The sequence below is a fragment of the Mobula birostris genome, chromosome 4, assembly GCF_030028105.1.
Source record: "Mobula birostris isolate sMobBir1 chromosome 4, sMobBir1.hap1, whole genome shotgun sequence".
In the NCBI taxonomy this organism is placed as follows: domain Eukaryota; kingdom Metazoa; phylum Chordata; class Chondrichthyes; order Myliobatiformes; family Myliobatidae; genus Mobula; species Mobula birostris.
The window spans coordinates 206,748,124-206,764,557 of record NC_092373.1 but is presented as its reverse complement, the minus strand read 5'-3'; the positions used below and the strand labels follow the sequence as shown (position 1 = coordinate 206,764,557).

At 46.3% G+C, this 16,434-nt stretch overlaps 1 protein-coding gene across 5 annotated transcripts in view; it reads right to left on the bottom strand.

The window, feature by feature from the left end:
- LOC140196911 (disintegrin and metalloproteinase domain-containing protein 12-like) overlaps nucleotides 1–16,434 on the bottom strand; it is a 212,993-nt gene that overhangs the window by 21,569 nt on the left and 174,990 nt on the right. For 3 of the 5 annotated variants that reach the window (XM_072256841.1, XM_072256844.1, XM_072256842.1), the window contains exons 16-19: nucleotides 11,986–12,178; nucleotides 9,094–9,171; nucleotides 4,175–4,289; nucleotides 2,247–2,330 (exon numbers count right to left, since the gene is read on the bottom strand). In XM_072256841.1, the coding sequence (XP_072112942.1) occupies nucleotides 2,247–2,330; nucleotides 4,175–4,289; nucleotides 9,094–9,171; nucleotides 11,986–12,178 (470 nt within the window). The remainder of the gene's footprint in view (nucleotides 1–2,246; nucleotides 2,331–4,174; nucleotides 4,290–9,093; nucleotides 9,172–11,985; nucleotides 12,179–16,434) is intronic. The other 2 variants (XM_072256843.1, XM_072256845.1) reach the window with 1 other exon arrangement.

The window sequence follows — 16,434 nt, the reverse complement described above, 5'->3', positions numbered from 1 at the left end:
AGTGGGATGAGTTGCACCTGAACTGGAGGGGAACCAATATCCTGGGAGGGAGGTTTGCTAATGCTACTGGGGAGGGTTTAAACTAGATTTGCAGGAGGGTGGGAACCAGTGAAGAGGCAGAGGATGGGGCAGTTGGCGTACAAGTAGAGACAGCTTGTAGTGAGTTTGTGAGGAAGGATAAACAAATGATAGAGCAAAGATGCAATCAGCCTGATGGTTTGAGATGTGTCTATTTTAATGCAAGGACTATCATAAACAAGGTGAATGAACTTTGAGTGTGGAACTATGATGTTGTGGCCATTGCAGACACTTGGATGTCTCAGGGGAAGGATTTGCTGCTGAGTGTGCCAGGCTTTAGATGTTTTAAGAAGGGCAGGAGGAAGGCAAAAGAGGCATTGCTAATCAGAGATAGTGTCACGGCTGCAGAAAAAGAAGTTGTCATGGAGGGATTGTCTACTGAGTCATTGTGGGTGTAAGTCAGAAACAGGAAAGGGGCAACAACTCCACTGGGAGTCTTTATAGACTCCCTCCAATAGTAACAGAAACATCAAGGAGCAGATAGGGAGGCAGATTCTGAAACAGTGCAAGAATAATAAGGTTTTGTGATGGATGATTTTTAACTTTCCTGATATTGATTGGCATCAGTTGACAGTGTTGTTAAGAAGGTGTGTAGTGTGTTGGCCTTTATCAACTGTGGGATTGAGATCAAGAACTGTGAGGTAATGTTACAGCTATATAAGACCTTGGTTAGACCCCACAAGGAGTACTGTGTTCAGTTCTGGTCACCTCACTACAGGAAGGTTGTGGAAACCATAGAAAGGGTGCAGAGGAGATTTACAAGGATGTTGCCTTGATTGGGGAGCATGCCTAATGAAAACAGGTTGAGTGAGCTTGGCCTTTTCTCCTTGGAGTGACGGAGCATGAGAGGTGACCTGATAGAGGTGTATAAGATGATGAGAGGCATTGATCGTGTGGATAGTCAGAGACTTTTTCCCAGGACTGAAATGGCTAACACAGGGGGCATAGTTTTAAGACGCTTGGAAGTAGGTACAAGGGGGATGTCAGAGGTAAGATTTTCACACAGAGAGTGGTGAGTGCATGGAATGCACTGCCAGCGAAGGTGGTAGAGGAGATACAATATGGTCTTTTACGAGATTGGTACATGGAGCTTAGAAAAATAGAAAGCTATGTGGCAGGAAAACTCCAGGCAGATCCTAGAGTAGGCTTCATGGTCGGCATAGCATTGTGGGTTGAAGGGTCTGTAAATGTGCTGTAAATCTCTACGTTCTATGTTCTAAAATCAGATGGATCAGTATCACAGTGGAGTAAAAGGAATTAGAGGCATCTGAGGGGAGCTGGCCAAAGTTGCCTGGAAGGGCGCACCGACAGAGAGCACGGCAGAACAGCAGTGGCTGGAGATTCAGAAAGCACAGGATAGATACACCCCAAAGAAAAAGAAGTATTCTGGAGGAAGGATGAGGCAACCATGGCTGACAAGGGAAGTTAATGACAACATAAAAGCTAAAGAGTGGGCATATAATAGAGAAAAAATTAGTGAGAAGTTAGAGGATTAGGAAATTTTTAAAAACCAACAGAAGACAACTAAAAAAGTCATAAAGAGAGAAGAGAGAAAAGATAAAAAAATGAAGGTAAACTAGTCAATAACATCAAAGGTGATACAAAAGGTTTATTCAGATATATAAAGAATAAAAGAGAGACGTTGGAAAATTACACTGAAGTAGTAATGGGGAACAAAAAAGGGCAGGTGAGCTTCGTGATTATTTTGCATCAGTCTTCACTGTGGAAGATGTTTTAGCTTTGACAGTATCAGCTGCAGAAGTGAGTGAAGTTGCTATTACTCAGGAGAAGGTGCTTAGGAAACTGAAAGATCTTAAGATAGATAAGTCACTTGGACCAGATGAACTACAGTCCAGACAAAAGGATTTAGACAGATTAGGAGAATAGACGTTAGGAAATTAAATTTGTTCTGAAAATGTTGTGTGAAGCATTTCATCAGAATGTCTCTCCTGCTTAACGTTAGGGGTTCTTGGTTCCACATTAGGTTTAGTATTAGTGGGTTTGCCGCACATCCCTTCCCACTTCCACTGTCTGCACAGAAACCCCACAGCTGCTTAACGCTGTTATCTGTGAGTAGCAGCGAGCCAGGCACAGCCATCATTTCACATGCATCTCACGGTAAAACTATCAATTGTGTTGTTCAGGGGCTTTGCAGAAACCTTTCCTACCTGGAGACCCCTTGTCCTTTTGGTGAAACTCGGTGGTGGACCCTGCAGTTGTCTCTGACACCTGATCTGGTTCAGCTGTGAAAACTGATGGACAAACATTCCAGGTAAATAAGGGTCCACTCTTTGTTCCTCAGAATCTCTAATCCCCTCAATTTCCTCCAAAGATAGATTCCTTTACCTTTTAAACACAAGGGAATGTTGCCTGAGCGTGTGGTGACACACGCAGGCTGCCTCCAGCACATCCTCAGGCTGTGTTGGTTGTTGATGCAAATGACACATTTCACTGTGTGTTTCAGTGTACATGTGACAAATAAATGTATTTATTTCGACAACCCAATTGAATTGACAGAGGAGGCTCCACCAGCAAGGGGCAAGTAAGTTAAAAAGCAGTATTTGCGGGCTTTCAGCTTTCACCAAAGGCCCAATCAAATTGCGATTCATTAGCAAGGGCAAAGAAAAATAAGGTAGGGTGAAGCAGAGTGGCCATTGTTGGACTGGGCCAGTGTTAGAGAGGCGTTGGCTCAACAGGTTTAGGCAAGAACAGGTTTGGGCGAGGTAAGTTTCCTCTACATTATTAGTCTGTTAGTGCAATGAGGGTAGCATCGGGGCTGTGTTGCGTTCTTTGTGTGAAATGTGGGAATTCTGGGAGACCTCCAGCCTCCTGGATAACCACACCTGCAGCAGGTGCACCGAGCTACAGCTCTTTAGTCCCCGTGCTGAGGAACTGCAGCTGCAGCTGGGTGACCTTCGGCACAGATGGGAGGAGGAGGAGGTGATGGATAGGAACTACAGGGAGGAAGTCACTCTTAAGTTGCAGAAGGTAAGTACCTGTATCACTGTCAGGAGAGCAATAGGGAATAGGTAGCCAGTGCAGACTACACCTGTGGCCATTCCTCTCAATAATAAGTATACTGCTTTGAATACTGTTGATTAGGACAACCTACCATGGGGACCCACAGTGTCTGGGTCTCCAGCACTGTGGCTGAGAAGGGAGGTGGGGGGGGGGGGGGGGGAGAAGAAGAGGACTGTGTGGTGATAGGAGATTCTATAGTTAGAGTAGACATGTGATTTTGTGTACATGAAAGTACATAAAAGGACTAGAATATAAAAGCAAGTTTGTAACATTGAGAATGTAAGCACTGGTGAGACCTCACTTGGATTACTGAGAGTAGTTTGGGTCCTTATCTAAGAAAGGAAGTGCTGACGTTAGAGACGGTCTAGAGGAGGTTCTTGAGAATGATTCTGGGAATAAAAGAGTTAACGTAGGTGGGATGTTTGATGGTTCAGACCCTATGCTCACCGGAACTCATTGAAACCTATCCAATATTGAAAGGCTTAAAATGTGGAGAGGATGTTTCCTGCAATGGGAGAGTTTAGGACCAAAGGACACGGCCTCAAAACGGAGGGATGTCCATTTAGAACAGAGAGGAGGAGGGATTTCTTTAGCCGTGGATAATGAATCTGTGGGATTCATTGCCACAGATGGCTGTGCATGACAGGTCGTTGAGGCTGATAGGTTCTTGATTAACCAAGGTGTGAAAGATCACTGGGTGAAGGCATGAGAATGGGGTTGAGAGAAAACATAGATCAGCCATGATGGAATGGTGGAGCAGACTCAATGGGCTGAATGGCCTAATTCTGCTCCTTTTTCTCACTGTGATATCATTTAGAGAGATATGGGCCAAAGGAAAGAGGATGGGATTACGTCAGAATGGTTGGCATGGATGGGGTGGGTTGAATGTTCCCACACTATATGACTGGTCGCCAGTCTCTCCCCAGTGGAGGGCTGATGGTGGTGAGCCACACAAAGACCACCGCAGAGCGCAGAAATAATCGTCGCTCAGGGCACAAGGACATTTCTGCTGCTGTCCTTGTGAATGTAAATGGATCATATTCCTTTCCATCTCTGCCACATGTTTGTTTTATACCTTTTTGTACACCTTTCACAGGTCCACTGTCAACACTACCTCCTACCCCGCTGGAGTTGCAATAAGGCGGCGCCCAGCCGTCGTCACAGAAACAGTTGTTGTTATTGTTACAAATCTGAAACAAAACACACCAAAGGATTACACAGGTTCAGTCGCTCGGCATTCAGGATGAAGTAGGAAACTGGATTAGACGTTGGCTCTGTGGGAGAAGCCAGAGAGTGGTACTAGAGGGTTGTCTCTCTGCCTGGGGGCCTGTGACCAGTGGAGTGCTGCAGGGATCAGTACAGGGTCCTTCCTTCTTTGTCATCTATATCAATGATCTGAGTGATGATGTGGTTAAGTGGATCAGCAAATTTGTGGATGTCACAAAGATTGCGGGTCTAGTGGACAGTGAGGAAGACAATCAAAGCTTGCAGCGGTATCTGGACCAGCTGGAAAAAAGGGCTGAGAAATAGCGGATGGAATTTAAGTGTGGGGTGTGGACAAACCAGGGTAGGGTCACATGCGATGGGTGTTAGGGCACTGAGGAGTGTGGTAGACCAAAGGGATCCAAGAATACTGGTCCATAATTCATCGAAAGTGGTGTCACAGGTAAAGAGGGTCGTAAAGAAATTTGTGGCACGTCAGCCTTCATAAATCTATGTATTGAGTACAGGAGTTGGGATGTTATGTTGAAACTGCATAACACGGTGAGGCCTAATTTGGAGTATTGTGTGTAGAATTCACAAACTACTAACCAGAAATGTGAGCGACAGAACTCACTTTGATGGAGCTCATGTCAGAGAATGTACTCAAATCAATACAATATTTAGTTTTTTTTAATCCTTGCATTTTTTGACGAAAACAACACAGAAGACATGGATTTGCAGTATTGAAAAATGCAATATGGGCCATTTTGCAGGACCATGACACTCTGTAACACGGGAGTAGCCTGTACTCTAGATTATTCTCCATGTTTCTGACAGAAAATTGAGGGCACATTTTTAAGAGCAAAAGGCACTGGAGCAGAATAGGCCATTCAGCCCATCCAGTCTGTTCTGCCATTTGATCATGGCTGATCCATTTTCTTCTCAGTCCCATTCTCCTGCCCTTTCCCCATAACCTCTCACACCCTGATTTTTCAACTATATCAACCTCCGCCTTCAATACACTCAATGGCTTGGCCTCCACAGCCCTCTGTGGCAATTAATTCCACAGATTCACCACCCTCTGGGTAAAGAAAATTCCTCCTCATCTTTGTTCTAACTGGATGTTCCTCTAACCTGAGGCTGTGCCCCCTGGTTTTAGACTTCCCCACTGTAGGAAACATTCTCTCCACATCCACTCTATGTAAGCCTTCAACATTGAATTGGTTTCAATGACATTCCCCTTCATTCTTCTAAATTCCAGTGAGTACAGGCCCAGAGCTCTCAAATGCTCCTCATATGATAAGACTTTCAAGCGAGTAACTGAGGGCTGGGAGCAAACCACTGGACAGTTCATGGCCAGGATTACAGGCCCAGTACCACAGGGCTTCCCTGCCCAGGCCTGAAGAGGCACAGACCAGACACCTCACTGAATGCCTGAACTGGCTCATTGACTGAATGCCAAGCTCCTTCCCCAATTTTGATCCACTCTGTTTAGTACCCTATCTACCTGTGATGCCACCTTCAAGGAATTATGAATCTGTATTCCCAAATCCATCTGTTCTACCTCATTCCTCAATGGCCTACCACTCAGCATGCAAATCCTTCATCCCAAAGTGCACCACCTCGCACTTGTCTGCATTAAATTCAGTCTGCCATTTTTTTTAACTGGTCAAGATCCTGCTGAAAGCATTGATTGCCTTCTTCGCTGTCCACTAAACCCCCAAGCTTGGTGTCATCCGCAAATTTGTTATCCAGTTTTCCATATGATCATCTACGTTATTAATATAGAGGATAAACAGCAATAGGTCCAGCTCCGGTCCCTGCAGCACACCACTACACACGGGCATCCGGTCAGAGAGGCAACCATCCACCACCAGTCTGGCTTCCGCTCAGCCCATGACCAATCCAATTTATTGCTTCATCATCATTATTATGTGCCATCTCGTACGATGTGGGTGACCAGCCGTCTCTAATCTGTGAATAAGTTCTTTCTCTATCCACGACCAGGATTGTTCTTGGCAATTTTTTTTTTTTTTTTTTGCAGAAGTGATTTGCCATTGCATTCTTCTCAGGCATTGTCCTTACCAGATGGGTGACCCCAGCCATTATCAACACTCTTCAGATATTGTCAGCCTGTCATCAGTGGTCGCATAGCCAAGTCTTGTGATTTGCACCAGCTGCTCACACGGCCTCACGTGACCCTGATCAGGGGTACGGGGGGACGGGGGTGGGGGAGGGAGGGAGGGAGGGAGGGCTCAGCAGTTGTTGTACCTTTCCCAAAGGTGACCTGCAGGGAAGCACCACCTTACACCTCCTTTGGTAGGGACACAACCCCTCCCTGCCACTACTTCTTGCAAATGGCACTTCACTCTTCAACGAGGGAGAGAGGCAGAAGAAAGGAACTTTTAGGCCAGTAAGTCTGACCTCAATAGTTGGGAAGATGTTGGAATCAATTGTTAAGGATGTGAGCATGTTTCCCTTAAGGGAAATTCTTGCCTGATAAATCTTTGGAATTCTTTGAAGTAATAAGAGGGAGAATAGACAGAGGAGAGTCAGTGCATGTTGTGGACTTGGATTTTCAGAAGGCCTTTTTGACAAGTGCTGCATGTGGGGTTGCTTAACAAGAGCCCGTGGTATTCCAGGAAAGATACAGCATGGATAGAGTATTAGCTGATTGGCAGGAGGCAAAGAGTGGGTAAAAAGGGGGCTTTTTCTGATTGGCTGCTGCTGACTAGTGGTGTTCCACAGGGGTCTGTGTTGGGACCGATTCTTTTTATCTTATATAGTGCCTATAAAAAGTATTCACACCCCTCCCTGGAAGTTTCACATTTTATTGTTATAAAACATTGAATCATAGTGAATTTACGAGGGGTGATTGATAAGTTTGTGGCCTAAGGTAGAAGGAGATGAAGTACACAGCTCTCGTTACATGGGCATGCAGTTTAACTCTTTGAGTGAGTATGCAGAAAGTTTGAAGTTAATAATTCTTCTCCTTCTACCTCAGGCCACGAACGTATCAATCACCCCTGTTGAGTTATTAACTGATGTGCAAAGCTGATAGAGATCTATCCACACAGACTCAAGGCTGTAATTGCTGCCAAAGGTGCATCTACTAAATACTGATTTGAAGGGGTGAGTAATTATGCAATCAATTATTTTGTGTTAAATAATTGTAATAAATTTAGACCAATTTATAGAAATTTGTTTTCACTTTGACAGGGAAGAGTCTTTTCTGTTGATTCGTGTCAAAAAAGCCAAACTAAATCCACTGTGATTTGAAGTTGTAAAACAATAAAACATGAAAACTTCCGGGGGGGGGGGGGGGTGAATACTTTTTATAGGCGATGTACAGTATGTCAATGATTTGGATGATGGAATTGATGGCTTAGTGGCCAAGCCGTGGACGATGTGAAGATGGGTGGAGGGGGTGGTAGTGTTGTGGAGGCACAGTGGCTACAGAAGGACTTAGGAGAATTGGTAAAGAAATAGCAGATGGAATATGGTGTGGGAAAGTGTATGGCCATCTACTTGGGTAGAAAAAGTAAAAGTATAGACTATTTTCTAAATGGAGAGAAAATCAAAAATCTGAGGTGCAAAACGACTTGGGAATCCTTGTGCGGGATTCCCTAAAGGCTACTTTGCAGGTTGTGTCTGTGGTGAGGAAGTCAAATGCAACGTTAGCATTTATTTCAAGAGGACTAGAATATAAAAGCAAGGATGCACACTTGAAAAGTTATAAGGCACTAGAGATGCCTCATTTAAGAGTGTTGTGAGCATTTTTGGGCCCCTTATCTGAGAAAGGATGTGCTGACGTTGGAGAGGGTTCAAAGGAGATTCACAAGAATGATTCTGTGATTAAAAAGGCTTATCACATGAAGAGTTTTTGATGGCTCTGGCCCTGTACTCACTGGAGATGAGAAGACTGAGGAGGGGGATGTCATAGAAACCTATAGAATGTTGAAAGGCCTTGGCAGAGAGGATGTGGAGAGGTTGTTTCCTATGTTGGGATAGTCTCGGACCAGAGGACACAGCCTCAGAATGGAGGATGGTTCTTTCAGAACAGAGATGAGGAGGGATTTCTTTAGCCAGAGAGTGGTGAATCTGTGGAATTCCTTGCCACAGGCAGCTGTGGAGGCCAAGTCATTAGGTATATTTAAGGCAGAGTTTGATAGAATCTTAATTAGTCAGTGAATGAAGGGATACAGGGAGAGGGCAGGAGACTGGCGGCCAGAAGCGAAATGGACCAGCCATGATGAAATGGCTGAGCAGACTCAAACGGCCCACTGGCCAGATTTTGCTCAATATCTTATCACCCCACACTCATTGTGTGACGTATTGAAAGCAACTTTCCACTACTCAGTCCACTTGCAGTCGAAAATGTGGACTGACATTTCGGAATGAGATTGGGAAGTAGGGTGGCCACCGGGAAATCCTGCCTCTCGTGGCGGATGAAGTAAAGCAGTCCCCCAATCTATGTTGGGTGTCATGGATGTTGAGGAGGCTGTAGTGGAAAGATTGGATATAAGAAACAATCCCAACAGATTGGTTACTGATCTTACAACCGCTGGTAATGGTTTAACCTTACCAACCAACAAAATCCTTCAGCATCTTCAACACCTCTGTCCAATCTCCCTTTGCCTTCTCTACTAACAGCTGCCATCTGTCTATAGTCACCCTTTATCCCCGGTAATTCTCTGTCACAACCTTTCAAATCCCTTCTGAAATGCTGGCGCACAGGGCAATGCTTACAAAGGTGACAGTACAAGAGAGGAAGTAAGAGTGATATCGTACCCCCCTGTTGTTACAGGTGCTGTCACAGCCTTCCACGTCAAACACTGCCACATCCTGGCACTTCCCATCCAAGCAAGCCTGTGAACAGAAAAGAGGATGTTAGTGTATCACAGTGTCCGTGTCATTAGCTTTAGTTCAGAAATGCCTACAATGGGATGGGGTCAAACCCGGGCATCCATGAGGCCGATCAGAAAGTGCCATCCGCTGCCCTCTATTCTACTCGCAGTACACTGATGCTGCATGCACAGACTCCGCTCTGACCCCAGCCGCAAGTTTTCAGATGATACCACCGTTGTGGGTCAAATCTCAAATAACAATGGGTCAGAGTGCAGGAAGGAGAAAGAGAGTTCGGTGACTTGGTGTCACAACAACATTTCCCCCAATGTCAGCAAGGGAGCTAATCATTGCCTTCAGAAAGGGGATCGGTGCACATTCCTATTTACCACAATGGCGTTGAGGTTGAAAAAGTTAATGGATCCATGTTCCTCAGAGTAAACCGTGAGGTACTGGAGCAGACTTAGGCAATTTGGCCCACTGAGTTTGCTCCACCATTTCATCATGGCCAATCCAATTTTCCTCTCAACCCCAATCTCCTGCCTCCTCTACGTATCATTTGGAGAGGTATAATATGATTAGGAATAGTCAGCATGGCTTTGTCAAGGGCAGGTCGTGCCTTACGAGCCTGATTGAACTTTTTTTGAGGATGTGCCGAAACGCATTGATGAAGGAAGAGCAGTAGATGTAGTGTATATGGATTTCAGCAAGGCATTTGATAAGGTACCCCATGCAAGACTTATTGAGAAAGTAAGGAGGCATGGGATCCTAGGGGACATTGCTTTGTGGATCCAGAACCGAAGGCAAAGAGTGGTTGTAGACAGGTCATATTCTGCCTGGAGGTTGGTCACCAGTGGAGTGCCTGGGGGATCTGTTCTGGGACCCCTACTCTTTGTGATTTTTATAAATGACCTGGATGAGGAAGTGGAGGGATGGGTCAGTAAGTTTGCTGATGACACAAAGGTTGGAGGTGTTGTGGATAGTGTGGAGGGCTGTCAGAGGTTACAGCGGGACATCGATAGGATGCAAAACTGGGCTGAGAAGTGGCAGATGGAGTTCAACCCAGATAAGTGTGAAGTGGTTCATTTGATAGGAATGGGCTGGCGGCAACAGTGGTGGCGGCGGATACGATAGGGTCTTTTAAGAGACATTTAGGTAGGTACATGGAGCTTAGTAAAATTGAGTGCTATAGGTAAGCCTAGTAATTTCTAAGGTAGGGACATGTTCGGAAACTTTGTGGGCTGAAGGGCCTGTATTGTTCTGTAGGTTTTCTATGTATCCCTTCATGCACTGGCCAATCAAGAATCTATCAACCTCTGTCACAAATATATATAAAGACTTGGTCTCCACAGCTGCCTGTGGCAAAGGATTCCACATATTCACTCATCTCCATTCTAAAAAGACACCCCTCCGTTTTGAGGCTGTGTTGTCTGGTCTTACACTCTCCCACCACAGGAAACATCCTCTCCACATCCACTCCATGACGGCCTTTCACCATTCGATAGGTTTCAGTGAGGTCACCCCTCAATCTTCTGAATTCAATCTCTCCAGTTTCAGCACATCCTTTCGAAGATAAGAGGCTCAAAACTGCTCACAATATTCCAGGTGAGGCCTCACCAGTGCTTTATAAAGTCTCAACTTTACATCCTTGCTTTTATATTCTAGTCCTCTTGAAATGAATGCTAACATTGCATTTGCCTTCCTCACCACAGACTCAACCTGTAAATTAACCTTCTGGGAATCCTGCAGAAGGACTCCCAAGTCCCTTTGCACCTCAGATTCTTTTTGTACTTGCTCTCCATTCAGAAAATCGTCAACCCTTTAATTTCTTCTGGCTAAGTGCATGACCATACACTTCCTTACTCTGTATTCCACCTGACATCTCTGCCCATTCTCCTAAGTCGCTACTTCCTCAATACTACCTGCCCCTCTACTCATCTGTGTCATCTGCAAACTTTGCAACAAAGCCACTAATTCCATCACGCAAACCATTGACATATAAAGTAAAAAGAATCAGTCCCAACACAGAACCCTGTGGAGCACCACTAGTCATAGACAGCCAACCAGAAAAAGCTCCCTTTATTCCCACTCTTTGCCTCCTGCCAATTAGCCACTGTTTTATCCCTGCTAGAATCTTTCCATGGGCTTGTAGCGTGACATGGAGGTATATGGAGGAATTTAAGGTGGGGGCTTATATGGGAGGCAGGGTTTGAGGGTCAGCACAACATTGTGGGCCGAAGGGCCTGTACTGTGCTGTACTATTCTATAAGCGGTCTCATGTGTGGCACCTTGTCAAAGGACTTCTGAATATCCAAGTACGTAACATCAACTGATTCTCCTTTGTCTGTCCTGCTTGTTATTTCTTCAAAGATGTCCAACAGATTTGTCAGGCAAAGGTTGGAGGCAAAGGTTCCCTTAAGGAAGCTGAGCTGACTCTGGCTTATTTTATCATGTGCCTCCAAGTACATCCAGGAGGAGGAATGTCCTCTCTCAGAGAGCTGCGAGAGTGTGGAATGAGCTGCCAGTGAAAGTGGCGGGTCCGGGTTTGGTTTCAACACTTAAGGGAAATTTGGATAGGTATGTGAATGGGGGAAAGCACGGATGGCTGTGGTCCAGGTGCTGGTGGGTGGAGCAAGGTAGACTAATTAATGGTTTGGCATAGACTAGATAGGCTGAAGGGCCTGTTTCTGTGCTGGGTGCTGTTTGGGACTGTATTTAGCACTGTTTTGTTTGGGTATGGTTGAATGACAATTAAGCTTGAACTAGAAATTGGTCCTTGGGGTATTTGAGGATACAACCCCAGTTTCTGCTCACACCCTGCGACCTACAATCACTTACCTTGCCGATCCCACACTTGGTTCCCTGGTGGACAAGGTCGTCACTATTGGCATCACCTAATGTTGTGAAGATTGCCCGACAGGTATACTTGATGCCTCCGTAAACCAGTGAGCTGGTTACCGTGGTGATGCTTCCTCCTCGCAGCGGAGTTGTGTTTCCACCCTTACACTGGATTTTTCCACACTGAACATCCCTGCAGGAGAGATGTTCAGACAACGCAATCACCGTGCATGCAAGGATGGAGTGGCGCCTTGCTGAGGCCAGGCTAACGTAGTGACTAATGTGGGACAGTTACAAGTCAATACCCTCATTGCAGCCACGTGCAATCCAACAGGCCCATGAAATTCCCCCATTTCTACTCCCCCCCCCCCAACCTGTACTGGTGGAACTCAGTAAAACACCCTCCCCCCCATCCCCCTGACACATCCACGTGAGTCTCGGTGACCACTCCCCCCAACTCAGGAACAACCTCACCTCCTCGACACATCAATATGTCTCAGTGACTGTCCTACTGTGGGAACACCTTCACCACCACCCCCCCCCCCCCCGTGTCCCTGTGACACTCAGTGACCTCTCATTGGGGGCAGCACCCCCACCCACGCCGTGTCCCTGTGTATCTTAGTGTCCGCTCACTGAGGGCATCTACCCCATCCCCATGTCCCTCTGTGTCTCAGTGACCTCTCACTGGGGAAACACTCCCCACCCTGTATCCCTGTCTGTTTTGGTGACCTCTCACTGAGGGAACCCTCCCCCCCACACCCCACCCCTGTGTCCCTGTGTCTCAGTGACCTCTCACTGAGGGAACACTCCTCCCACACCCCACCCCTGTGTCCCTCTGTGTCTCAGTGACCTCTCACTGAGGGAACCCTCCCCCCACACCCCACCTGTGTCCCTCTGTGTCTCAGTGACCTCTCACTGAGGAATTCTTCCCAGCTCTCCAATGAATACAAACCCAATCTGTTCTAGTGTTGCTTATAAGCCCATCCTGCATATCTGGGGCCATCTTAGAGACCCTTTCACAGATTGCAGACCACAGAAACAGCTCCTTCAGTCCACCACACCTGTACTGACAACTGTGTCTATCATACCACTTGCCTACATTAATTCCATCTCCCTCCATCCCTCATTCAGGTACCTATCCTGACACCCCTCAATGCTGTAACTCCTCCCATCTCCACCTCGTACTCTGGCAGCTCACGAGCAAACACTCAGTGTGTAGAAAAAGTTACCCCTCAGATCCCTAACACTGTTTCTGAATGGACTCAATTATATATCTCTCCTTAGATAAGGAGAGCAGGACCGTGACTGCACTTTGGATGTGGTCTCACTAGTGTCTGGATGGATGCAGTAAGATTTGACTACTTTTATTCTCCAAACCCCTTGAGTAAAGGCCAGCTGTCTGTACTGGCTGCCATAGCCGAAGGCTAGCCTTCCGTACCTCAGGGCTCTCTGCAATGAGCCAGTTAACTAGTCCAACACACACAAAATGCTACAGGAACTCAACAGATCAGGCACTGTCTATGAAAAGGAACAAACAGAAAAATGTTTCAGGTTGAGATGAAGGTTTTCATCTTGAAACGTCGACTATTTTTTCTCCTCCATATATGCTGAAATCTTCCGGCATTTAGTGTGCTTTGCTCTGGATTTCCAGCATCTGCAAAATCTCCTGAATGACTAGTCCTGTCTCGTTCCCAATGACTGGTGGAGGTACTGTTTCCTTATCGTTAAACAGTGGAATCGTTGGGAGGAATTCCCCTGATACTTTCAGAAATTAGCCTTCAAGCTGATTTTTGCCACTCTGATTTGTCCAGTATAAATGAGTTTTATTCCTGAGGAGGCTAATTCACCTCCTCCTATTCCTATCGCCAAGACAACAATTAGGAAAGCTGCCTAACTTCTCAAATAATTTTATTTCCAGCTAATAATTTGATGTTTCTGAACATCGGGGAAGATACTTCCTTTCAACATTATCCTCAGTTTAGAAAGATTCCAAAGCACACTGTGTGATCTAAGGATGTGGAAAGTCCAACCCTATCAGGTATTAACCAACTCCCTTCTTCAAACAAAATTCACCATATCACTCACAGGGCTGACATCACCATGTCTAAATTCCGTTTGTTAAATTGTATGCAGATTCAACTTCCCTAATGTGATTTATACAAAGTACATCTGGGAGAAATCTTCAATATGTAATCACAAACAAGAGAGAATCTGCAGATGCTGGAAATCCAAGCAACGCGCACACAGTGCTGGAGGAACTCAGCAGGCCAGGCAGCATCTATGGAAAAGAGCAGAGTCGATGTTTCAGCAGGACTCAAGGGTCTCGGCCTTGAACATCGACTGTACTCTTTTTTCCATGGACGCTACCTGGCCTGCTGAGTTCCTCCAGCATTTTGTGAGTGTTCATACAGAGTCTGCGTGGGTGAGACATCCCAGCCTTACGGTTTCGGTGGGACAAAAGTCATACACACACACGACGTACGAAACCTGAGCAAGATGGGTTTCTCACCACAGAGTCCAGTGGCGATTAGCGAGGGGCTAACGAGATGGTTTTCCAGAGACATCCAGTAAAGGGGGGTTTCATTTGCTTGTATTTTAAATAATCCTTATATCAATATAATTGTTTAGAGACCAGAACTAGCGGACATAGCCTCAAGATTCAGGGGAGTAGATCTAGGACAGAGATAAGGAGAAACTGCTTTTCCCAGAGTGTGGTGAATCTGTGAAATTCTCTGCCAAATGAAGCAGTGGACACTACCTCAGTAAATGTACTTAAGCAAAGGTTGGATAGATTTTTACATAGTAGGGAATTAAGGGTTATGGGGAAAAGGCAGGTAGGTGGAGGTGAATCCATAGCCAGTTCAGCCATGATCTTATTGAATGGCAGGGCAGGCTTGACAGGCCAGATGGCTGACTCCTGCTCCTATTTCTTATGTTCTTATGTTGGTATGCTTCCCAGTGACAGCACTATGTGTATGCAGTTCTTCAGAGTGTTTCCTACTGGCCACAGTGCGTATATGCAGTTGCTTAGTATGTCCCCTAATGGCCACCGTGTGTATATCAGCCAGCAGAGTGCGAAAGGTTTAAAAAGACTGCCATATCCAGCAGGCAGCATTCAGAGCGGGCAGCGGAGTGAGAGGCGGCAGAATGATAGGACTTTGGCTCAATGGGCTTGGGCGGTAACGGGACAAGTCAGGGTAGGTCTACCGGTGTTATTTGCAGAAAGGAGGAAGTATGTGTATGAGGCCAGTTTTCTGTGCTCGGTGTCGGATGTGGGAGGTCCTGGAGTCTCCCAGCCTCCCAGACAGCCATATCTGCACCTGATGTGTCGAGCTGCAGCTCCTAAGGGACCACGTTAGGGTAATGGAGTTACAGCTCGATGACCTTCGTCTGGTCAGGGAGAGTGAGGAGGTGATAGAAAGGAGTTATAGGCAGGTGGTCACACCGGGGCCACGGGAAGCAGACAAATGGGTCACAGTCAGGAGGAGGAAGGGGGAAGAGTCAGGTACTACAGAGTGCCCCTGTGGTTGTACCCCTGAAAAATAAGTACTCCTGTTTGAGTACTGTTGGGGGGACAGTCTACTTGGGGGAAACAACAGTGACCGTGCCTCTGGCACAGAGTCCGGCCCTGTGGCTCAGAAGGGTAGGGAAAGGAAGAGGAAGGCAGTAGTGATAGGGGACTCTATAGTTAGGGGGTCAGACAGGCAATTCTGTGGATGCAGGAAAGAAACTCGGATGGTAGTTTGCCTCCCAGGTGCCATGGTCCGGGATGTTTCAGATCGCGTCCAAGATATCCTGCAGTGGGAGGGAGAACAGCCAGAGGTCATGGTACATATTGGTACCAATGACATAGGTAGGAAAAGGGAGGAGGTCCTGAAAACAGACGACAGGGATTTAGGAAGGAAGTTGAGAAGCAGGACCTCAAAGGTAGTAATCTCGGGATTGCTGCCTGTGCCACGTGACAGTGAGAATAGGAATCGAATGAGGTGGAGGATAAATGCGTGGCTGAGGGATTGGAGCAGGGGGCAGGGATTCAGATTTCTGCATCATTGGAACCTTTTTGGGGCAGGTGTGACCTGTACAAAGAGGACGGGTTGCACTTGAATCCCAGAGGGACCAATATCCTGGCCGGGAGGTTTGCTAAGGCTACTGGGGAAGAGTTTAAACTAGAATTGTTGGGGTATGGGAATCAAACTGAAGAAACTGGGGAAGAGGAGGTTGACTCACAAATAGAGAAAGCTTGTAGGCAATGCAAGAGGGAGGATAGGCAGGTGATAGAGAAGGGACGCGCTTAGACCGAAGGTTTCAGATGTGTCTATTTTAACGCAAGGAGTATTGTGAACAAAGTGGATGAGTTTAGAGTGTGGATCAGTACTTGAAGATATGATGTTGTGGCCAATACAGAGACTTGGATGGCTCAGGGACAGGAATGGTTACTTCAAGTGCCGG